The sequence below is a fragment of the Ornithorhynchus anatinus genome, chromosome 7 (assembly GCF_004115215.2).
Source record: "Ornithorhynchus anatinus isolate Pmale09 chromosome 7, mOrnAna1.pri.v4, whole genome shotgun sequence".
Classification (NCBI taxonomy): Eukaryota; Metazoa; Chordata; class Mammalia; order Monotremata; family Ornithorhynchidae; genus Ornithorhynchus; species Ornithorhynchus anatinus.
In genome coordinates this window covers 28,468,806-28,493,984 of record NC_041734.1, presented here as the reverse complement: position 1 = coordinate 28,493,984, position 25,179 = coordinate 28,468,806, and the positions used below count along the sequence as shown (strand labels likewise).

General features: G+C 47.9%; 1 protein-coding gene across 1 annotated transcript in view; it reads right to left on the bottom strand.

Moving 5' to 3' along the window:
- Positions 1–16,568, bottom strand: part of MREG (melanoregulin) — a 56,522-nt gene extending 39,954 nt beyond the window's left edge. The window contains exon 1 of the mRNA XM_029068216.1: positions 16,347–16,568. Within this exon, the coding sequence (XP_028924049.1) occupies positions 16,347–16,492 (146 nt within the window). The 5' untranslated portion in view covers positions 16,493–16,568. The remainder of the gene's footprint in view (positions 1–16,346) is intronic.
- Between the last annotated feature and the right edge of the window lie 8,611 nt (positions 16,569–25,179).

Genomic DNA, 25,179 nt, shown 5'->3' with positions numbered 1-25,179 from the left:
AAAGAGTGCGAGCTGGGGTGCATGGGAGAAGAGAGCTGAGAAGTAAGAGGGAGGGTGCAGATGAAGTTGTCTTAAAGCCTATAAATGAGCAGAAGTTTCTGCTAGACGGGGAGAGGAGCCGTCAATGCTTGCAGAGATGTGTGCTGCACAGTGATGTCACAAAAACAAACCTATATTTGAAAATGAAGCTCTCTGCAGTGCGATTCAGAGGCGTGAGGTGGATTTTAAAGTCAGTCCCAATAGTATAACTAGACGAGCAGCGTGGCTCAGTGGAAAGAGCCTGGGCTTGGGAGTCAGAGGTCATGGGTTCAAATCCCGGCTCTGCCACTTGTCAGCTGTGTGACTGTGGGCAAGTCACTTCACTTCTCTGTGCCTGAGTTACCTCATCTGTAAAATGGGGATTAACTGTGAGCCTCACATGGGACAACCTGATTACCCTATATCTACCCCAGCGCTTAGAACAGGGCTCTGCACATAATAAGCGCTTAACAAATTCCAACATTATTATTATTATTATTATATAACATTGTGATCTTTAAAAGAACCAAATCTCCCTTACATCATGGATTTCCCAGCCTTCCAGTACACTCCATTAGCTGGGAGCCAAAACAGGATGTCAACAGCAACGGTCACCATGTTTGTTGTTGAAGTACAGAAAGCGGCTGCTGAAGCCGGGATCCTGTTTGAACACTGACCTTTCTCTCACCCACCAGCGACTTGGGAAGAAACTTGAACAAAGGCATAGTGGATGGAATAGGGGCCTGGGTATCAGAAGGTCATGGGTTCCTACCCCAGCTCTGCCACTTGTCTGCTGTGTGAACTTGGGCAAGTCACTTCACTTCTCTGGGCCTCGGTTCCCTCACCTGCAAAATGGGGATTGAGACTGTGAACAGCATAGAAACATGTAATCGGTCAATGGTATTTATTGAGCGCTTACTATGTGAAAGAAGAGCACTGCATTAAGTGCTTGAGAGAGTACAATACAATAGGTTTGATACACTCATTGCCTGCCCACAAGAAGAAGCAAAGTCAGAGGAGATGGGCTCTAATCTCAGCTCCGCCACTTGTCTGCGGTGTGACCTTGGGCAAGCCACTTAACTTCTCTGTGCCTCAGTTACCTCATCTACAAAATGAGGATTACGACTGTGAGCCCCATGAGGGACAACCTCATTACCTTGTATTTTTTTTGTTTGTATTTGTTAAGTGCTTACTATGTGCAGAGCACTGTTCTAAGCACTGGGGTAGATATAGGGTAATCAGGTTGTCCCACGTGAGGCTCACAGTTAATCCCCATTTTACACATGAGGTAACTGAGGCACAGAGAAGTGAAGTGACTTGCCCACAGTCACACAGCAGACAAGTGGCAGAGCCGGGAGTCGAACCCATGACCTCTGACTCCGAAGCCCGGGCTCTTTCCACTGAGCCACGCTGCTTCCCCCAGTGCTTAGAAGAGTGCTTGGCACATAGTAAGCGCTTAACAAATACCATCATCATCATCAATGAGCTTACAGTCTAAAGTGGAAGAGTGAGAGGGAGTCAGGGAGCCGAAGGAAGTTTGGGAAGGTCATGTCTAATGATCTTAATTTTGGCAACAGAGTAGTTTGTGAGGTCGCTGTGCTTAAAGGAAGAGTTAAAGGTCTGGAATCACTGGGGCCAATGGGTATGGAAGTCGACGAAGAAGTAATGTTGCTGAGAAGTAGAAAGGGCAGAGTTCTAACAAACAAGAATGGATCTGAAGAGACAGAATTCAACCGGGTGTCTGGATCTCCTCCAACTGCGCTCTACAGCATGAGCCCAAGAGTAGAGGAAGTGCACTCTGGAGGTGATCTAGGCCTGGAGTGGCTAAGACGAGATCAAAGGTGGGACAGGCCTCGACTGGAATCAGTGGCAGAGGCATTATATCCACGGGGCGTAGAACAATTCTCTGCACAAAGGTGATTCTGGAGAAACAGGCTTTGATAATGATGATGAATACTTAGTATTACCAGACTTGAGAAATGGCCATCAGCTTTTTATGTACAATTTCTCCATGCAAGTCAAAAAGAAAAGCAACATGGGTCTAGTTCATTCATTCAATCATACTTATTTACTAAGTGCTTACTGTGTGCAGAGCACTGTACTAAGCTCTTGGGAGAGAATAATATGAGAAACAAGTTCCATGCCCACAACAAACTTACAGTACGGGCCTCAGTGTCCGAAGGACCTGGGTTCTAACCCCCATTCTGCCACTTGTCTTCTGGATAACCTTGGGCAAGTCACTTTACTTCTCTGAGATTCAGTTCCTTCATCTGAGGGGATTGAGAAGTGGGAAAAGGACAGTGTCCAACCCGATTTGATTGTATCCACATGAGCACTTAGTAGAGTGCTTGGCTCATAGTGAGTACTTAACAAATGCTATGATGATTATTATTATCATTATCATCATTATTACTATTAAAACAGTTTCTCCTGGTCTGCAGCAGTGCAGTCTTATCCCTCAATCTCGTCTTTGCCAAATAAAGGAAACAGATTCACCTCAGCTGAGCACAGGGGTTCCTATGCTTCCACACAAAGGGCACACCACCATCTGCCTATGTACTGTCTCTATGGAGACATCAGCCTGTCACAACAGTCCCCCTCTCCTTTCAGAGCCATGGAGAGGAGGCCATCGTCTCTGTTCCGGCTGAGACACAAGGGCAGCAAGAAGAAGTTGGCCAAAAAGACATTGGCAAATGGTAGCCAAAGTCCGTTAAAGAGTTGCTCTCCAAAAGAACAATTCTCTTGCCCAACCCCTCCGAACTCTGCCAATATTCTCCGCATGTGCTCGAAGCAGACTGAGCCACTCACAGATTTCCTCACCGTGACCAGGCACTGAGTGGATTGAAGTATAAACACCCAACACCTTCTTCTACCTTTACAAGAAACACTCCTCAACGAATCTGTCGAACTAACACCTTCCCTCCCTCTATCTTCCTTCCCGGGACTGTGGGTTGCATAACCTCTAGTGGAGCTGAGGGGTGGGGGTGGGAGAGGAGAAAGATAGAGATCAGGATGGATGGAGAAGCAGCATGGTCTAGTGAAAAGATCACTGGCCTGGAACAGGACCTGGGTTCTAATCCCAGCTCTGCCACATAACAATAATTATAATAATGTTGGTATTTGTTAAGCGCTTACTATGTGCCGAGCACTGTTCTAAGCGCTGGGGTAAACACAGGGGAATCAGGTTGTCCCACGTGGGGCTCACAGTCTTAATCCCCATTTTACAGATGAGGGAACTGAGGCCCAGAGAAGTGAAGTGACTTGCCCACAGTCACACAGCTGACAAGTGGCAGAGCTGGGATTCGAACTCATGAGCCCTGACTCCAAAGCCCGTGCTCTTTCCACTGCACCACGCTGCTTCTCAATTATGGTATTTGTGGTAATATATGGTATAATTATGGTATTTGTTAAGCGCTAACTATGTGCTAGGCAATGTACTAAGCGCTGGGATGGATACAAGCAAATTGGGTTGGACACAGTCCCTGTCCCACGTGAGACTCACAATCTCAATCCCCCTTTTGCATATGAGGTAACTGATGCACACAGAAGTGAAGTGACTTACTTGACCAAGGTCACACAGCAGATGATTGTGTCTCTTTATTGCTGTGTTGTACTGTCCCAAGTTTTTAGTACAATGTTCTGCACACAGTAAGCGCTCAATAAATATGACTGAATGAATGAAGTGGCAGAACCAGGATTAGAACCCATGACCTTCTGGCTCCCAGGCCTGTATTCTATCCACTATGCCATGTTGGTTCTCCATCTTTCTTGGTCTCTTTCGTTCTCCTCTGCTGTGTGACCCTGGGCAAGTCACTTCACTTTCCTGTGCCTCAGTTACCTCATCTGTAAAATGGGGATTAAGGCTGTGAGCTCTCTGGGGGACATTCCCAAGTGCTTAATATAGTGCTCTGCAGACAGTAAATGCTCAATAAATATGACTGAATGAAGGACTGTGTCCAAAATGATGATTTAGTATCTGACCCAGTGCTTGTACAGTGTCTAGCACATAAGTGCTTAACGAATACTATATAAAAAAAAAGATATCCGGAAAGAGGAAAAGGAGAAGAGGAGAAAATCATTGGAACAATGATGCTGTCTTCCTACTTACCAGGAGGGAAAGGCAAGTGAAGTGGGCATGATCCTCTCCTCAGAGGCACTGGGGCTATGAGCTTTCTCAGGGGATTCACAGCCCACCCATCCACCCCAGGTTGCTTTGCCTCTGCCACTAGCTCCAGTCCAGGCCAGAACTCCAGACCTCCACACCCATCCCTTGAGCAACACCCCTTTCTCGAGGTTGTGAACAGGGAGAGTCAGTCAATCATATTTATAGAGCACTTACTGTGTGCAGAGCACTGTACTAAGCATTTGGGAGAGTCCAATAAAACAGACACATTTCCTGCCAACAGCAAGTTTATAGTCTGGGTGGGGGGGAGGTAGACATTAATATAAATAAATAAATTACAGATATGTACATAAGTGCTGTGGGGCTGGGAAGGGGGATGAATAAAGGGAACAAGTCAGGGAGAGGAAGAAGAGGAAAGGGGAAAGAGCACTGGCTTGGGAGTCAGAGAACGTGGGTTCTAATCCCGGCTCCACCACTTGTCTGTTGTATTACCTCGGGCAAGCCACTTAACTTCTCTGCACTTGAATTACCTCATCTGTAAAATGGGGATTAAAATTGTGAGCCCCATGTGAGACAGCCTAATGACGTTGTAATAATAATAATAATAATGTTGGTATTTGTTAAGCGCTTACTATGTGCAGGGCACTGTTCTAAGCGCTGGGGTAGATACAGGGAAATCAGGTTGTCCCACGTGAGGCCCACAGTTAATCCCCATTTTATAGATGAGGTCACTGAGGCACAGAGAAGTTAAGTGACTTGCCCACAGTCACACAGCTGCCAAGTGGCAGAGCCAGGATTCGAACCCATGACCGCTGACTCCCAAGCCCGGGCTTTTTCCACTGAGTCACACTGCTTCTCAAAATAAACGGTGGTATTTGTTAAGCGTTTACTATGTGCAAAGCACTGTTCTAAGCGCTGGGGGATACAAGGTGATCAGGTTGTCCCTCGTGGGGCTCACAGTTTTAATCCCCATTTTAAAGATGAGGCAACTGAGGCACAGAGAAGTGAAGCGACTTGCCCAAAGTCACACAGCTGGCAAGCAGCGGAGCCAGGATTAGAACCCATAACCTCTGACTCCCAAGCCTGGGCTCTTTCCACCGAGCCACGCTGCTTCTCTTGTATCTACCCCAGTGCTTAGAAAAGTGCTTGGCACTTAATAAGCACTTAACAGATACCATCATCAAAAAAGGGTTTAGTCAGGGAAGGTTCTTGGGAGGAGAGATGCCTTCAATAAGGCTTCTGTAGTGGGAGAGATTCACCATCTGTCAGATATGAGGAAGGAGGGCATTCCAGGCCAGAGGCAGGATGTGGGCAAGAGGCCAGAGAGATGAGATCGAGGTACAGTGAGATGGTTAGCATTAGAAGAGTGAAGTGTGCGGGCTGGGTTGTAGTAGGAGAGTAGCGAGGTGCAGTAGGAGGGGACAAGGTAATTGGGTGCTTTAAAGCCGATGGTGAGGAGGTTGTGTTTGAGGTGGAGGTGAACAGGCAACCAGTGAAGCTTCCTGAGGGGAAACATGGCCTGAAAGTTTTTGTAGAAAAATGATCCGGGCAGCACAAGGAAGTATGAACTGGAGTGGGGACAGACAGGAGGCTGGGAGGTCAGCAAGGAGGCTGATAGAGTAATCAAGGGGGGAGAGGATGAGTGACTGGACTAACTAATTGGTAGGTGTATGGATGAAGAAAGGGTGGATTTTGCGATGGGTAAAGTTCATACCGACAGGATTTAGTGATGGGTACAGCATGGCCTTGAAGAAAGAACGTGGGTCTGGGAGTCAATGGACCTTGGTTCTAATCCTGGCTCCATCGCCGGCCTGCTGTGTGATGACTTCTCTGTGCCTCAATTTCCTCATCTGTAAAATGGGGACTAAAATACCTGTTTTCCCTCCACTTTAAGATTGTGAGCCCCACTTGGAATTGGGATAGGGATAGGGTAGGGAAGCAGCGTGGCGCAGTGGAAAGAGCACGGGCTTTGGAGTCAGGGCTCATGAGTTCGAATCCCAGCTCTGCCACTTGTCAGCTGTGTGACTGTGGGCAAGTCACTTAACTTCTCTGTGCCTCAGTTCCCTCATCTGTAAAATGGGGATTAAGACTGTGAGCCCCACATGGGACAACCTGATTCCCCTGTGTCTAACCCAGAGCTTAGAACAGTGCTCTGCACATAGTAAGCGCTTAACAAATACCAACATTACCAACATTATTAGGGATGTGCCTCTCCCAAGTAACTTGTATCTCCCAGTGTTTTGCACAGAGTAGGTGTTTAACGAATATCACAGTTACTCTATTATTAGTCTTTATTATCTTTACTAGTCTTTACTATTATTGGCCTTAGCCTGCCAGGGCAGCAAGCACTCAACAAACACCACTGATAGACTGATCAGTGTCCCTTGTGTCACGCAAACCCCATTCACCAATGGGAAATCAGACTCCACTTTTAGAAATTTTCGAGCTACATACCTCAGAAATGCAGACAAGTAGAACACTGACTAGCTCCTGTATTATCCTGTCAAAAATAGGCGGCCACGTAATAAAACTGTGCTGATGTTTTTCAATATAATCACTTTACTGGGGGCAAAATATAGGCAAAAGTACCCAAAGAACACAGACGCCAGTTTAGGAAAATCTATCTGCACCCTATCCTTCAGTTAGCATCTGCCAACGATAAATATTTCATCAGCATTATCCAGCCAGTCCCACTGCACGGACGCCATACGGCAGCTCCTGTCATTTTCAAATCTCTCGGGGTACAATTGTGGAAGGATATCAAACTGATGGTATGGCACTTTCAGGGATGGTTTGAGAATAAAAAGCTCTGTGATCAATTAAGATCAAAAGCAGCCTATTGAATTACACTGCCAGTCATTGGCAGATCGGGATCTATTCAGAGGAAACATGTTCCTGTGGGATTATCAGATGAGAGTCACTCATCAATGCCGTTTTTAGGTCAGCAGAGTTACCTTATCTGTAAGATGGGGATTGAGATGGTGAGCCCCACTTGGGACAAGACTGTGTCCAACCTGATTTGCTTGTATCCACCCCAATGCTTAGTATAGAGAAGCAGCGTGGCTCAGTGGAAAGAGCACGGGCTTAGGAGTCAGAGGTCATGGGTTCTAATCCTGGCTCCGCCACTTAGCTGTGTGACTTTGGGCAAGTCACTTCACTTCTCGGTGCCTCAGTTACCCCATCTGTAAAATGGAGATTAAGACTGTAAGCCTCATGTGGGACAACCTAATTACCTTGTATCTACCCCAGCGCTTAGAACAGTGCTCGGTATATAGTAAGCGTTTAACAAATACCAACATTATTATTATTATTATTTCAGTGCCTGGCACATAGCAAGTGCTTAACAAATACCACTTGGGAAAGTACAACATAACAACAGACACGTTTCCTGCCCAGAGTATAGAGTTGATCCCAGTCTTGAGGCTAATCAGTAGTAAAAACTGAGCGGCTAATATTTAACGAGCTTAGTGCAATGGAATTAAAGGATATGAACACTTCCCTCAAGGAGGAATTTCAATCTAGCATGGGAGAACCAACCTAGTATAAATTACAGATAGAAGGAAGGCAGAAAAGAGATTACGGACAAGAGTTGCATTTAAGAAATGGGATATATATGATATAAACAAAAAAGCAGAGTGTCTTAGTGGAAAGATAAGGAGCCTGGGAGTCAGGGGACGTGGGTTCTAATCCTGGGTCTGCCACATATCTGTTGTGTGACCTTAGGTGAGTCACTTCATTTCTCTGGGTCTTACCTGTAAAATGGGGATTACGACTCTAAGGCCCATATGGGACCTGATTACCTGGTAATTACCCCAGCACTAACAATGCTTGGTACACAGAAAAGCATAACAAATACCATTATCATTATTATTATGTTTCGCGAGGCTGTGAGTAATTAATGCTTAAGCAGCACAAAGGTCCTTGAACAGGCAGCAGGAGGGATAGAAGCAGGGGAGATTAGAAATAAATTGGGGAAGCCCTCCTGAAGGAAATGTGATTTCCAAAGGGCTTGTCAAGTGGGGAGAGCTGTGGAACCAGCCCCATCTCCCTGGTCAGGTTGGTGTTCTAATCATTTTCCAGGAAAAACAGCAGCATGTCCTAGGAGAGAGAGCACAGGCCTGGGAGTCAGAACACCAGGGTTCTAATCCCGACCCTGCCACTTGCCTATGTGACCTTGGGTAAGTCATTTCACTTCTCTGGGCCTCAGTTACCCCAACTGTAAACTGGGGATAGAATACCTGTTCTCCCTCCTCCTTGGACTGTGATCCCCATGGGGGATTAGGGACTGGTGTCTGACCGGATTGTACTGTATCTACCCCATTTTATAGCACAGTGCTTGGTACACAGTAAGTACTTAATAAAAAATTCAGTTATTTTTGTGCAGTCCTCCTTATCATGGGAATGAATGAATGAAGGTGACCCCCCTATCCTCTAGCCTGGGCTGGGCCTGCTTGTGGGCTACAAGAAGTGAGGCTGGATAGTGACAGCCACAGCTCTGGGCAAGGATGGCCGCTGCTGGGCCACTCTGTTGGAAGGACCAGTCCCAGCAGCTCCCGGCACTGGTAGGTGTGTTTGTGTTTGTGTGTGTCTCCTGACTCCCAATCCTACATTCTTTCCAATTGGGCATGCTTTACCTCCAGACTGCACCAATAATTACGGTATTGGTTAAGTGCTTACTGTGTTTAACCAACCATCTCTCAAGGTGGACTGTTAGCTCCTGAGAGCTCATTATTATTATTATTATTATCATTAGATTTGTTAAGTACTTGTTATTTGTCAAACATTGTTCTAAGTACTGGGGTAGATATAAATTGATCCGAGAGCGTGGATGGTTCATTGCAAACCATCATCACTAATGAAAAAAACCAATTCAAGTAAAATTCCTGCTTTATACTGTAAATTCCTCGAGGGTGGGGAATGTGTTTACCAAGCCTTTTGTAATGTCTGTTCTGCACTGTACACAGTAAGGACTCAATGAATACCAGTGATCAAGTACCGAACCAACTAGGTGTTACGGGTTGGCTACAAGTCTACAAAAAATAATAATGTTGGTATTTGTTAAGCACTTAGTCTGTGCAGAGCACTGTTCTGCTGGGGGAGATACAAAGTGATCAGGTTGTTCCATGTGAGGCTCACAGTCTTAATCCTCATTTGACAGATGAGGTAACTGAGGCACAGAGAAGTTAAGTGACTTGCCCAGAGTCACACAGCTGACAAGTGGCAGAGCTGGGATTCGAACCCATGACCTCTGACTTCCAAGCCCGGGCTCTTTCCACTGAGCCACGCTGGTGATTTACCAGCCTGGACTATGGAAGCCATATACAAAACAAAAAAATGTACATTAGCAACACAGAGCTCACTGTTGTGACAGAATTCTCTTACCAAGGCAGGACTCAGACCAACATGTAATGGTAGACAATCGATCGATCAATCAATCAATCAATTAGCACTGGACTAAGCCCTTAGGAGAGTACAATACAACAGAGTTGGTAGACACGTTCCCTGACAAAACAAGCTTACAATCTAGAGGGGGAAACAGGCATTAATACAACTACATTACAATATGTATATAAATGCCGTGGGGCTGAGGGTGGAGTGAATAAAGGGTACAAACCAAAGTTTAAGGGGGACGCAGAAGGGAGAGGGAGGAGGGGAGAAGAGGGCTAAGTCGGAGAAGTGAATCAAAGCACTCAATCACCTTGCTTCCCTCCTCCTACCTCACTTCACTACTCTCCCACTACAACTGAGGCCTCACATTTCACTCCTCTAATGCTAACCTTCTCACTGTGCCTCGATTTTGTCTATCTCACTGCCAACCCCTCACCCACGTCCTGCCTTTGGCCTGGAATGTCCTCCCTACTCAAATCTGAAAGACAAGGACTCTCCCCATCCTTCAAAGCCTTATTGAAAGCACATCTCCTCCAAGAGACCTTCCCTGACTAAGCACCTCCCACCCCACTTCCCTCTTCTCCCGTTCCCTTCTGCACCGCCCTGACTTGCACCCTTTGTACGTTACCCCCCCAACTACAACCCAGCCCAACAGCACTTATGTACATATCTGTCATTTATTTATATATTAATGTTTGCCTCCTCCCCTCTAGACTGTAAGCTCATTGTGGGCAGGAAATGTGTTTGTTTATTATTGTATTGTAGTCTCCCAAGTACAGTTCTCTGCAAACAGTGAGCACTCAATAAATACGACTGAATGAACGAATGAATGAATGGACAGCCTCTAGGAGGAGAAATTATTTTAATAAGGCTTTGAAGGTGGGGAAAGTGGTGGTTTATCAGATATGAATGGGGAGAGAGTTCTGGGCCAGAGGCAGGACATGGGCAAGGGGTCAGCAGCGAGGTAGTCAAGATTTAGATACAGTGAGCAGGTTGGCATTAGAGGAGCAAAGTAAGATGGGATGAGTTGACTGACAGCTGTAAAGCTGCTGGTAAAGAGATTCTGTTTGATGCAGAGGTGGATGGACAATCAATAACACCTAAAACATAAAAACCAAATCCCGAAGGTTTGCACATCCTTAGGGAGACTGCCAGTGTGTGGAGGGAGTGTGGCACCCGCAGGCTCCAGACCAAAGTGAAGGGCTTCAGAGCTGGAGTTCTGTCCAATCTCCCCTATAGCTATGGAATCTGGACCCCATCTTGGTCCTTATGAGAAGCAGCATGGCCTAGTGGAAAAAGCATGGGCCTGGGAGCCAGAAGCCCTGGGTTCTAAATCCACCTGCTGTGTGATCTTGGGCAAGCCACTTCACTTCTCTGTGCCTCAGGTTCTTCATCTGTAAACCCTACTCCTTCCTACATGAGTCCCATGTGGGATAGGGACTATGTCCAACCTGATAACCTTGTAACTACCCCAGCACTTGAAACAGTGCTTGGCACATAGTAAGCACTTAAATACCATTAACAAACAAACAACAAATACCTGGCTGCCTCATCGGATTCCTTGAGCTGTTTCACCAGCACCATCTACAAGTTACACTTAACACCGAATAACAAGGCAGAGTCACTGACAATGAAGTCCTAGAATGGCGTAGACTCCTAGTTTTGCAGCTCTGCTTCCTTCGACCCAGGCCTGTTGGGTGAGACACAGGAAGGGAAATGTCCCCCAGCAGGATTCAATCAATTAATCAATTGTATTTATTGAGCACTTACTATGTGCAGAGCACTGTACTGAGATCTTAGGAGAGTAAATACAACCGAATTAGCAGACACATTCCCTGCCCATAACAAGACAAGAGTCTAGAGATTCCCTAATAAATGTTGAATACAGAAAACTTAGGTTGAGAAACCGAAAGCAAGGAGGGCAGAGGAAATGTTTTAAGGATATGATAAAATGAAGCCTCAGAAGATGCCTGGGTCTCAGCTGAAACTGGAAGACCAGTTAATTCCAATACTAATAATTGTGGCACTTGCTAAGTGCTATGTGCCAAGCACTGTACTAAGAGCTGGGGTAGATACAAGATAATCAAGTCCCACATGAGGCTCACAGTTTAAGTAGGAGGCAGAACAGGTATTAAGTCCCCATTTTGCAGATGAGGGAACTGAGGTGCAAAGAAGTTGAGTGACTTGTCCAAGATCACAAGGCAGACAAGTAAGTGGTGGAACCAGATTTAGAACCCGGCTCCTCTGACTCTCAGGGCCGGGCTCTTGCCACTAGGTTACACTGCTTTCCTGCTGAGGCTAAACCAGCCTGACAAGAAAGGAGTGGCTCTTTCTGACCAAAACCTTCAAAGCTTTTCTTTGACCAAAGTGAAAACAACATCCAGCCCTTCAATCATCATGCAAGAAGGCTTTTTCTAGCTCTGGATTCTACTGCTGGGTCTATTATTGTCTACTGTACTCACCCCAACACTTCATTTGGCAATCTGCACATAGTAGGTGCTCATAAATACTACTGATTGATCCAAGCTGATGATACTTTTTTTTAAAGTGTTTACTATATGCCAAGGACTGTACTGGGTACAGTGCTGGCTAGATATAAGATAATCAGGTTGAACACTTTTCCTGTCTACCACAAGAGCTATAACAGTCTAAGAGGGAGGGAGAAGAGATATCTTATTCCCATTTTTACAGATGAGGAAACAAAAGAGCCAGAGAAGCATCATTGTCTAGTGGATAGAGCAAAGATCTGGGAGTCAGAAGACCCTGGGTTCTAATCCCAGCTCCGCCACTTGCCCGCTGTGTGATGGCCTTGGGCAAATCACTTCAATTCTCTGTGCCTCAGTTACCTCACCAAGCAACCAGTCAATCATTCGTATTTATTGAGCGTTTTCTATGTGCAGAGCACTGTACTAACCACTTGGGAGAGCACAATGTAACAGAATTAGCAGACATTCCCTGCCTGTAAAGAGTTTACCTCATCTGTAAAATGGGGATTACGAATGTAAGCCCCATGTGAGACAGAAGCAGCGTGGCTCAGTGAAAAGAGCCCGGACTTGGGAGTCAGAGGTCATGGTTTGAATCTCGGCTCTGCTGCTTGTCAGCTGTGTGACTGTGGGCAAGTCACTTAACTTCTCTGTGCCTCAGTGACCTCATCTGTCAAATGGGGATTAAGAGTGTGAGCCTCATGTGGGACAATCTGATTACCCTGTATCTACCACAGCACTTAGAACAGTGCTCTGCACATAGTAAGCACTTAACAAATACCAACATTATTATTATCCAACCTGATTAGTATATGTTTGCCCTAGCGCTTAACAAATGCCAAAAAAAAGAAAAAAACAGTGGAGTTAAGTGACTTGCTCCATAACACATAGTGGGCAAGTGGTGAAGTTTGGATTAGAACCTAGGTCCAGGTCCTCTGACTTCCAGCCCCATGCTCTTCCCATTAGGCCATGCTGCCTCCCAACTGAATGAGTGAGAATGAATTGCAGTGAGAAATAGCAATTCTTTAAAATTTGTAAATAAATTTGGTTTGTAGCATAGTGTATAGTGTCAACTGGCAGGGGCCAGGGGTTCCTCATCCAAACGTATCAAAATCAAGTCACATCCATAAAGAAAATCCCTGCAAAATGCCAAATGTCCACTCCCAACCCTTGGCTAACTTTGGGCTGATTGATTCATTCAATAGTATTTATTGAGCGCTTACTATATGCAGAGCACTGTACTAAGCACTTGGAATGTACAAATTGGTAACAGATAGAGACAGTCCCTGCCCTTTGATGGGTTTACAGTCTAAATGGGGGAGACAGACAGACAAGAACAATGGCAATAAATAGAATCAAGGGGAAATAAATAAAATCAAGGGGAAAATCAAGGGCTGATGGCTGTCACTCAGCGGGTGTTCAGTGCACTGCAGTTGGCTTCAATCCTTCGAGTTGGTTCCCAGATTACTAGATTTCATGCTGTAATTATGACGATCACACCCTTCTCTCAACCCAAATTCTGTGAGTAGCTGCTGTTTCTAAACCCACTGTATGAAAAGCAGGACCGCACTGGGCTGGCACCCTGAAACAAATCAACACCCCATAGATGCTAGCTGAAAACACATCCAAGGGTCCCCCGGGCCAGGTTTTCCCTGCCCTGCGACCTCTGTGACCCTTTCTTCAGACCAGGAGCCGTGATGCCCAAGGAGCTTGGCGAGAAAGGCACAAGGCCAAGGAAGAACGCAAAGAAGGGAAGATGAAAGCATTTTCAAGATGCACACAAACACATAGAAGATGCACACAAATATACAAGAGATACCCAAATACACAATACACAAATACTTCGGATGCCCACACTCAGGACCCACATATACAGTCCCAGAGATCTACATGTACATAAATGCTGCTGTACACATCAATCGGGTACAAAACAGTCAATCCGTGGTATCTAGTGATACCATACAGCCGGTTTTTGGGTAGGGACTGTTCTCTCATTTGCTGAATTGTACTTTCCAAGCGCTAAGTACAGTGCGCTGCACACAGTAAATGCTCAATAAATACGATTGAATGAATGAACACTGTACTAAGCGCTTGAGAAAAATACTACAGGATCCTGTCCACAAGGAACTTATAGTTCAGTGGAGGAGACAGACATTAAAATAAATTACAGAGAGGGGAAGGAACAGAGTATAAGGATATGAGTATAAGGGACCTAAGTGCATTAGGAGAAGAGTGAATGTCAAAGCGCAGGGGGGTATAATAATAATAATGTTATTTATTAAGCGCTTACTATGTGCAGAGCACTGTTCTAAGCGCTGGGGGAGATACAGGGTAATCAGGTTGTTCCACATGGGGCTCACAGTCTTCATACCCATTTTACAGATGAGGTAACTGAGGCACAGAGAAGTTAAGTGACTTGCCCACAGTCACACAGCTGACAAGTGGCAGAGCTGGGATTCGAACCCATGACATCTGACTCCCAAGCCCGGGCTCTTTCCACTGAGCGACGCTGCTTCTTCTCTTGGGTATGAACACAAGGCATATGCAGATATTCTGATATCCACCTAATAATAATGTTGGTATTTGTTAAGCGCTTACTATGTGCAGAGCATTGTTCTAAGCGCTGGGGTAGACACAAGGGAATCAGGTTGTCCCACGTGGGGCTCACAGTCTTAATCCCCCTTTTACAGATGAGGTAACTGAGGCACAGAGAAGTTAAATGACTTGCCCAAAGTCACTTCCCCAGGGTGGCATCATTTTAAACCCCCAGGACACAGTCATACCAATAGGCTGTAAACTGCAAAAGGCCGAAGACGTAGATAACTATGATTTTATTTATCTTGATGGTATCGACGCCTGACCTGTTTTGTTTCGTTGTCTGTCCTCCGCTTCTAGACTGCGAGCCCGTTGTTGGGCAGGGATTGTCTCTGTTGCCGAACTGTCCATTCCAAGCGCTTAGTACAGTGTTCCGCACACAGTAAGCATTCCATCAATACGACCGAATGAACAAATGAATGACAACAACTATGACTGAGAGTCACAGAGGAGGAGACAGCAAGATGATAAACTCGAGACACACATTCGCCCAAAGGACACAAACACAGACATACAAGCAAGTCACATCCACAGCCAGGACAAAAGCACGTGACACGCAGATGCATTCATTCATCCAGCCGTATTGATCGAGCGATGTGTTAATGAGATGTTCATCCCCTTGATTCTATTTATTGCTATTGTTTTTGTCTGTCTCCCCCGATTAGACTGTAAGCCCGTCAGTGGGCAGGGATTGTCTCTATCTGTTGCCGAATTGTCCATTCCAAGCGCTTAGTACAGTGCTCTGCACATCGTAAGCGCTCATTAATACCATCGAATAATAATAATGGCATTTGTTAAGCACTTACGATGTGCACTGTTCTAAGTGCTGGGGGAGATCCAAGATCATCAGGTTGTCCCACGGGGGGCTCACGGTCTTTGTCCCCATTTTACAGATGAGGAAACTGAGGCACGGAGAAGTTAAGTGACTTACCCAAGGTCACCCAGCTGACAAGTGGCAGAGCTGGAATGAATGGTGCCGAATTGTACATTCCAAGCGCTCAGGGCAGTGCGCTGCACATAGTAAGGGCTCGATCAATACTATTGAATGAATGAATGTGTGCAGGGCATTCATGCATTCATTCATTCAGTCGTATTGATCGAGCGCTTACTGTGTGCAGCGCACTGTCCTGAGCGCTTGGGAGGGTGCAATTCAGCAGATGTGGCAGAAGAGTAAGCCTGTCCGTGGGCAGGGATTGTCTCTATCTGTTGCCGATTTGTCCATTCCCAGCGCTTAGGACAGCGCTCTGCACATAGTAAATGCTCAATCAATACTAGTGAATGAATAAATGTGCCAAATTGTCCATTCGGAGCGCTTAGTCCAGTGCTCTGCACATAGTAAGAGCTCAATCAATACTAGTGAATGAATAAGTGTGCCAAATTGTCCATTCCGAGCGCTTAGTCCAGTGCTCTGCACATAGTACGAGCTCAATCAATACCTATTGAATGAATAAATGTGCCGAACTGTCCATTCCGAGCGCTTAGAACAGCGCTCTGCACATAGTAAACGCTGAGTCGGTACTATTGAATGAATAAATGTGCCGAGTTGTCCATTCGGAGCGCTTAGTCCAGTGCGCTCGCTGCCCATAGTAAACGCTCAATCAATACTATTGAACGAAGAGAAGATGCTCGTGCGAGGCGGGACGGAGGGACGGGGGGACGGAGGGACGGAGGGACGGAGGGACGGAGGGACGGAGGGACGGAGGGACGGAGGGACGGGCCCCGCCCCCTCCCCCCCTTACCGCACCAGCGGCTCCTTCTCGGCGTCGGCGTTGGGCGCTGCGGGTCCGGGGCAGAGGCTGTCGCAGTCGCAGCGTGGATCGCAGTGTGTGTCGCAGCAGCGGCGGCAGCAGGAGCGGAGGGCGCCCAGCCAGGCCCGGAGCCCCATGGGGAGGCGCGCCGGGTCCCGCTGCCCGCTGCCCGCTCCCCGCTCCCCGCTCCCCGCCCGGCCGCGGGACCGGGAGGGCTCCGACGGGGGAGCGGAGGGAAGGGAAGGGAAGGGAAGGGGAGGGGAGGGGAGGGGAGGGGGCGGGGCCGGGACGATCCGGCGGGGGCGGGGCAAGCGGGAGCCGACCAATCGGAGGGCGGGACAGTCTGTCGGGGGCGGGGCAAGCGGGGGCCGACCAATCGGGGGGCAAGACGATCCGCTGGGGGCGGGGCTCGAGGGGGGCGGGCTATCCGTGGGCGGGACTATGGGGGGGGCGGGGCGATCGGGAGATGAAGGCGGGACCCGCAGGGGGCGGGGCTAATAGTGGTGGTAGGTGTTAAACGCTCACTAGGTGCGGAGCACTGTTCTAAGCGCTGGGGGAGACAGAGGGGAAGGAGGTTGTCCCACGTGAGGCTCACAGTCTGCACCCCCATTTTAATAATAATAACGTTGGTATTTGTTAAGCGCTTACTGGGGGCAGAGCGCTGGTTCTAAGCGCTGGGGGGAGAGACGGGGTCATCAGGTGGTCCCACGGGAGGCTCCCAGTGGCAAGAGCCCGGGCTTGGGAGTCAGAGGTCAAGGGTTCGAATCCCGGCTCTGCCACCTGGCAGCCGTGTGACTGTGGGCAAGTCACTTCACTTCTCTGGGCCTCAGTGACCTCATCTGGAAAATGGGGCTGAAGACTGCGAACCTCACGTGGGACCACCTGATGACCCTGTCTCTCCCCCAGCGCTTAGAACAGGGCTCTGCACAGAGTAAGCGCTTAACCCGTACCCACGTTATTATTCATCCCCATTTTCCAGATGAGGCCACCGAGGCCCAGAGAAATGAAGTGACTTGCCCACAGTCACACAGCTGACAAGTGGCAGAGGCAGGATTCGAACCCATGACACTGGGACTATGAGGGAGGGGCGGGGGCAGCGGGGGGCGGGGCGGGGAGGCCCAACACAACAACCCAACACATCAGCACACCCCCAACCTAGACTTCGAGCTCGCTGTAGGTGGGGAACACGTCCGATGTTGTATTGTACTCTCCCAAGTGCTCAGTACAGTGCCATGCATAGAGTAAGCGCTCAGTAAATAACAAATAAATAAATAAATAATAATAGAAATTGAGGTATTTGTTAAGCGCTTACTCTGTGCCAAGCACTGTCCTAAGCGCCAGGGTGGATACAGAGCGTGACTTAGTGGAAAGAGCACGGGCTTGGCAGTCAGAGGACGTGGGTTCTAATATCTGATTATTACACACTTATCGGCTATGTGACTTTAGGCGAGTCACAACTTCTCTGTGCTTCAGTTCCCTCATCTGTAAAATGGGGATAAGACAGTGAGCCCCATGTGGGACAACATGATTACCTTGTTTCTACAGAGAAGCAGCTTGGCTCAGTGGAAAGAGCCCGGGCTTGGGAGTCAGAAGTCATGGGTTCGAATCCCGGCTCTGCCGCTTGTCAGCTGTGTGACCTCGGGCAAGTCACTTAACTTCTCTGGGCCTCAGTTACCTCACCTGTAAAATGGGATGAAGACTGTGAGCCCCACGTGGGACAACCCGATTCCCTTGTATCTAGCCCAGCGCTTACAACAGTGCTTGGCACATATTAAGCGCTTAACAAATACCAACATTATTATTATTGTTACCCCAGTGCTTAGAACAGTGCTGGGCACGTAGTAAGCGCTTAACAAATACCATCATTATTATTATTATTATTACAGGGTAATCAGGTCGTCCCATGTGGGGCTCGTACTTTTAATCCCCATTTTACAGATGAGGGAACTGAGTCACCGAGAATAATAATAATAATAATAAAAATGATAACAATAATAATAATAATGGTGGTATTTGTTAAGCTCCTACTATGTGCCAAGTACTGTTTTAAGCGCTGGGGTAAATACAAGGTAATCAGGTTGTCCCACGTGGGGCTCACAGGCTTAATCCCCGTTTTACAGATGTGGTAACCGAGGCACAGAGAAGTGCAGTGACTTGCCCAAGATTACACAGCTGACAAGTGGCGGAGGTGGGATCCAGCCCAACGCTCCGGTGTGGGTGTGTGGTGGGAACTCGATAAATAACAATAATTGTGGTACTCATTAAGTGCTACTATGTCCCAAACACTGTTCTAAATGCTGGGATAGATACAAATTAATCCACAGTTTTAAAACCCATTTTCCAGGAGTGGTAACTGAGGCCCAGAGAAGTGAAGTGCCTTGCCCCCAGTCACCCAGCAGACCCGTGGAGGAGGTGGGATTAGAACCCAGACCTTTTTGACTCCCAGCTCCGGAGTGCCTCCAGTGAGCCATCCTGCTTCTGCATATTGTCAGTCGCTTGTGTGCGTGCCCGTGGCAGGGAGAGGACTGTGTAGAGAAGCAGCGTGGCTCAGTGGAAAGAGCCCGGGCTAGGGAGTCAGAGCTCATGGATTCGAATTCTGGCTCTGCCATTCATCAGCTGTGTGACTGTGGGCAAGTCACTTCACTTCTCTGTGCCTCAGTTACCTCATCTGGAAAATGGGGATTAACTGTGAGCCTCACGTGGGACAAACTGATGACGCTGTATCTACCCCAGCACTTAGAATAGTGCTCTGCACGTAGTAAGCGCTTAACAAATACCAACATTATTGCAGCATGGTTCAGTGGAAAGAGCCTGGGCTTGGGAGTCAGAGGTCATGGGTTCGAATCCTGGACTCTGCCACTTGTCAGCTGTGTGACTGTGGGCAAGTCACTTAACTTCTCTGTGCCTCAGTGACCTCATCTGTAAAATGGGATTAAGACCGTGAGCCCCACCTGGGACAACCTGATTCCCCTGTGTCTACCCCAGCGCTTAGAACAGTACTCTGCACATAGTAAGAGCTTAACAAATACCGACATTATTATTATTGCCAGTCTACCTGGAAGGAAGAGAAAGGCAGGCTTAGGCCTGGGAATGGCTTTAAATCTTGGTCAGGAGCACCAGGCTGTATTTATTCTGATCATACATTTTTATTGGCTTCGTTCCCTGAGGAAACTCAAGGCGTCCTCGCCTTCCGCCCCGCGCCCCCTGTTTGTCAAAGAGTTCCAGGGTGTGTGGGTGGAAACTGGGTGCCCAGGCTCCTTCCGAGGGCACGGGCTGCAGACCTACCACCCCTGAGTGGGCATGTGGGCATCGGCTGCAGGAAGAGGGAAGCGGCATATTTATGCTTGGTTGTGAGTCTTCCGCCTCATGTGTTGCCTCCTCTACACTGTGGGTCCCTGGGGCACCCCCCGCCCCCGCCCCCCCCAGTCCTCCTCCTCTCATCTGTAAAGCAGCGTGGCCTAGTGGCAAGTGCCCGGGCTTGGGACTCAGAGGTCTTGGGTCCTAATCGCAGCTCTGCCACTTGTCTGCTGTGTGACCATGGGCAAGTCCTTGTGCCTCAGTTCCCTCACCTGTAAAATGGGGATTAAGGCTGTGAGCCCCAACGTAGGACAACCTGATGACCTTGTATCTACCCTAGTACTTAGAACAGTGCTAGGCATATAGTAAACGCTTAACAAATGGCATCATCATCATCTAAAAAGAGTTTTTTTGATTTTATTTTTGGATGTGAAGAAGTGATTTCTCCTACCCTGTAGAGAGATAGTATCACCTAGTGACTAAACTACAAGTCTGGGAGCCAGAGGACCTGGGTATTAATCCAGGTACCTCCTCCACTGCCCACTGTGTCACTTGGGGCTAGTCACTAAATTTCTCTATGCCTCAGTTCCCTCAGTTGCAGAGTGGGGATTCAATGCATGTTCTCCCTCCTTTTCAGACTGTGAGCCCCGCTGTATCTATCCTGTGCTTAGTACAGTGTTTAGCCCATAGCAAGTGCTTAAAAGATATTAACAATGTCTGGTACATCCCCAATTGTACATAATAATAATTATTATTACTATTATGATTACTACTACTATGTCCATGAGACTCTGTACCCACCCTCTTTCCCAGAGCTTTTCCTGGTCTTTGGTGTTACTATAATTCAATAGCAGAGGCTATTGGTACCCCCTCCTGATTGCCCAGTAAATTTAGTGGGAGGAAATGGAACTGGAAAACTGATTTCACTCAGAAATATTTTTGGAAAAGATCCTGGAAAGACATGGAGCAGGCCCTCTTCAAGACAGAGAAGCAGCATGGCCTAGTGGCTAGAGCATGGGCCTACGACTCAGAAGGTAATGGGTTCTAATCCTAGCTCCACCACTTGTCAGCTGTGTGACCTTGGGCAAGTCACTTCACTTCTCTGTGTCTCAGTTATCTCATCTGTAAAAATGGGAATAAAGACTTTTGAGCTCTATTGGGACAGGGACTATGTCCAACCTGATTATCTTGTATCTACACATATTATCTTGTATTATCTTGTATCTTTTGGGCAGAGAAGCAGCGTGGCCTAGGGGCAAGAGCCCGGGCTTGGGAGTCAGAGCTCATGGGTTCGAATCCCGGTTCCGCCACTTGTCAGCTGGGTGACTGTGCGCAAGTCACTTCACTTCTCTGTGCCTCAGTTACCTCATCTGTAAAATGAGGATCAACTGTGAGCCTCACATGGGACAACCTGATTACCCTGTATCTCCCCCAGCGCTTAGAACAGTGCTTGGCACATAGTAAGCGCTTAACAAATACCAACGTTATTATTATTATTATCATTACACCAGTGCTTAGAACAGTGCCTGGCACATAGTAAGCGCTTAACAAATAACACTATTACTATTATTATCACCTGTAAAATGAGGATTCAGACTCTGAGCCTTGTGTGGGACAGGGTCTATGTCCAATCCATTCATTCATTCAATCGTATTTATTGAGCACTTACTGTGTGCAGAACACAGCCCAATTATCCTGTCTCTACTCCAGCACTTAGAACAGTGCCTGGGACATAGTAAATGCTCTCCTGGTTCTCCTCTTACCTCTCTGGCCGGTCATTCTCGGTCTCCTTCGCAGGCGCCTCCTCCCCCTCCCATCCTTTACTAACTGTTGGAGTTCCTCAAGGGTCAGTTCTTGGCCCTCTTCTGTTCTCCATGTACACTCACTCCCTTGGTGAACTCATTCGCTCTCACGGCTTTGACTACCATCTCTACGCAGATGACACGCAGATCTACATCTCCGCCCCGTCCTCTCCCCCTCCCTTCAGGCTCGCATCTCCTCCTGTCTCCAGGATGTCTCCACCTGGATGTCGGCCTGCCACCTAAAACTCAACATGAGCAAGACTGAGCTCCTCATCTTCCCTCCCAAACCCGGTCCTCTCCCAGACTTCCCTATCACTGTGGATGGCACGACCATCCTTCCCGTCTCTCGGGCCCGCAATCTCGGTGTCATCCTTGACTCGTCTCTCTCGTTCACCCCACACATCCTATCCGTTACCAAGACCTGCCGGTTTCACCTTTACAATATCGCCAAGATCCGCCCTTTCCTCTCCACCCAAACGGCTACCTTACTGTTACGGGCTCTCGTTATTTCCCGGCTAGACTACTGTGTCAGCCTTCTCTCTGATCTCCCTTCCTCCTCTCTCGCCCCGCTCCAGTCTATTCTTCACTCCGCTGCCCAGCTCATCTTTCTGCAGAAACGATCTGGGCATGTCATTACCCTTCTTGAACAACTCCAGTGGTTGCCTATCAACCTCCGCTCCAAACAAAAACTCCTCACTCTAGGCTTCAAGGCTCTCCATCACCTTGCCCCTTCCTACCTCTCCTCCCTTCTCTCTTTCTACCGCCCACCCCGCACGCTCTGCTCCTCTGCCGCCCACCTCCTCACCGTCCCTCGGTCTCGCCTATCCCGCCGTCGACCCCAGGGTCACGTCCTCCCACGGTCCTGGAACTCCCTCCCTCCTCACCTCCGCCAAACCGATTTTCTTCCCCTCTTCAAAACCCTACTTAAAACTCACCTCCTCCAAGAGGCCTTCCCAGACTGAGCTCCTCTTCTCCCTCTACTCCCTCTACCACCCCCCCTTCACCTCTCCGCAGCTTAACCCTCTTTTCCCCCCATTTCCCTCTGCTCCTCCCCCTCTCCCTTCCCATCCCCTCAGCACTGTACTCGTCCGCTCAACTGTATATATTTTCATTACCCTATTTATTTTGTTAATGAAATGTACATCGCCTCGATTCTATTTAGTTGCCATTGTTTTTACGAGATGTTCTTCCCCTCGACTCTATTTATTGCCATTGTTCTTGTCTGTCTGTCTCCCCCGATTAGACTGTCAGCCCGTCAAATGGCAGGGACTGTCTCTATCTGTTGCCGACTTGTTCATTCCAAGCGCTTAGTACAGTGCTCTGCACATAGTAAGCGCTCAATAAATACTATTGAATGAATGAATAAATGCTTAATAAATAACAAAACTATTATTATTATTGTCAAAGGCCAGACTTCCCCCATAGACAAAAGTTTCAATGGTGGAAACTGCCCAGTAGTGCAAACCAAGACCTGAGGCTGACCAGCTGCCCCTTAACTGAAATCATGGCATCATCAATCCTGTGTGAACCTTCAGTGACCATCAAAAGCAAGGAAGGAGGTGTATAAGGTAACAAGGGCCTGGCCATCCATCAGTCAATGCTATTTACTGAGGCCATCTAGGTTTTAGTTTGCCAGTGTGTTTTCCTTCCTGCTGAGACATTTATTCATTCAATAGTATTTATTGAGCACTCACTATGTGCAGAGCACTGTACTAAGCGCTTGGAAGACTCTGCAGAGCTCAGGGGAAGCCCAGCCAGAGAGGAATCCTCAGACTCATGGGTTCAACAATCACTCTACATACTGGATTCTCACGTTTTCCTCTCTATCATCACCTACTGCTTCTCTGGGGAAGACAGGAAGAAAAACCACCTGATTTCGAATCCATAAACCCTGGGAAGAGATAGGTTCCAGGATGCCACGTTTCCTGATTTCCCATCTGAATGGTTAACATTCCTGTCAACTCACCACTGCCAAGGTCGGTGCTAAGCTCACTGGAGAATGAGGGTTGGTTCAGATTTAGAGGAAGGGGTCACACCTGGCGTCTCTGGATATTTTAGCCTGCAGACTGATGAATCTAGTAGAGAGGCAAGCATTTTAGCCTTTCTAAAGAGGCTGATGCCAGCATCAACCTCCCTGGGCTGGGCGGCCATTTTGTGGCAGCAGAGGGCTGGGGGTTCGGGGGGTCCGGGAGCCGGGATACCCGGGGCCCACCGAGGCCCACCGAATGTGGGGATGAGAGCTGAGGCGGCCGACCAGGAGGCAGCCATGTCCAGCCGGCCATGCACCCGCCACAGACCTGCTAGTTCGAGCTCCTGCTGGACGAGTCCCTGCTCGACAAGCATCTCAGAAAGCCCTGCCCTGATCCTGCACCGGTTCAACTGATAGTTCAGTTTTTGGAACAGGCATCCAAACCGTCCGTCAGTGAACAAAACCAGGTCCCGCCTCCAGTCGATAACAAGGGAAATCGTATTTTAAAACTTCTTGCACTTAAGGTTGCGACGTATTTGAAGTGGGACTTGGACATACTAGAAGAAAGGCCCGCAACCTTGGTGTCATCCTTGACTCAGCTCTCTCATTCACCCCAAACAACCAATCCGTCACCAACACCTGCCGGTCTCATCTTTACAATATCACCAAGATCCACCCTTTCCTCTCCATCTAAACGTATAGTACTGATACAAGCTGTCTAAATATCCCGACTGTATTATTGTGCCAGCCTTCTCTCTGATCTCCCTTCCTCCTGTCTCTCCCCACTCCAGTCTATTCTTCATTCCACTGCCCGGATCATCTTCCTACAGAAACGCTCTGGGCATGTCAATCCTCTCCTCAAAAAACCTCCAGTGGTTGCCTATCAGCCTCCGCATGAAACAATAACTCCTCACTCTTGGCTTCAAAGCTCTCCATCACCTTGCCCCCTCCTACCTCTCCTCTCTTCTCTCTTTCTACTGCCCACCCCCTTCACTCCGCTCCTCTGCCACTCACCTCCTCACTGTCCCCTGTTCACGCCTCTCCCGCCGTCGACCCCTGGCCCAAATCCTACCGCTATCTTGGAATGCCCTCCCTCCTCATGTCCTCCAAACTAACTCTCTTCCCCTCTTCAAAGCCCTACTGAGAGCTCACCTCTTCCAGAAGGCCTTTCCAGACTGAACCCCCCCCTTTCCCTCTGCTCCCCCCATTAACACAAATAAATTCTAGATATTTACATATGTACTGTGGAGCTGAGGGTAGGATGGATAAAACGTACAAATCCAGTTGCTAGGGGGATGCGGAAGGGAGTAGGAGAAGAGGAAATGAGGGCTTTAGTTGGGGAAGATATCTTGGAGGAGGTTGTGCCTCTGTTCCTCCCCATTCCCCTCCCCTCAGCTGAGCCCCCTTTCCCTTTGCTATCCCTCCCCCCCCCCTGCTCCTCCCCCTTAGCACTTTGCTTATTTGTATATATTATTTATTAGCCTATTTATTTTGTTAATGAGATGTACATCCCCTTGATTCTATTTATCTTCATAATGTTGTCTTGTTTTTGTTTTGTTCTGTTTTGCTCTGCTGTCTGTCTCCCCCGATTAGACTGTGAGCCCGTCGTTGGGCAGGGATTGTCTATCTGTTGCTGAATTGTATATTCCAAGCGCTTAGTACAGTGCTCTGCACATAGTAAGCACTCAATAATTACTATTGAATGAATCAGCAGAAATAAGGACCAGCTTGACTATCAGAAAAGACTTTGCTCTTC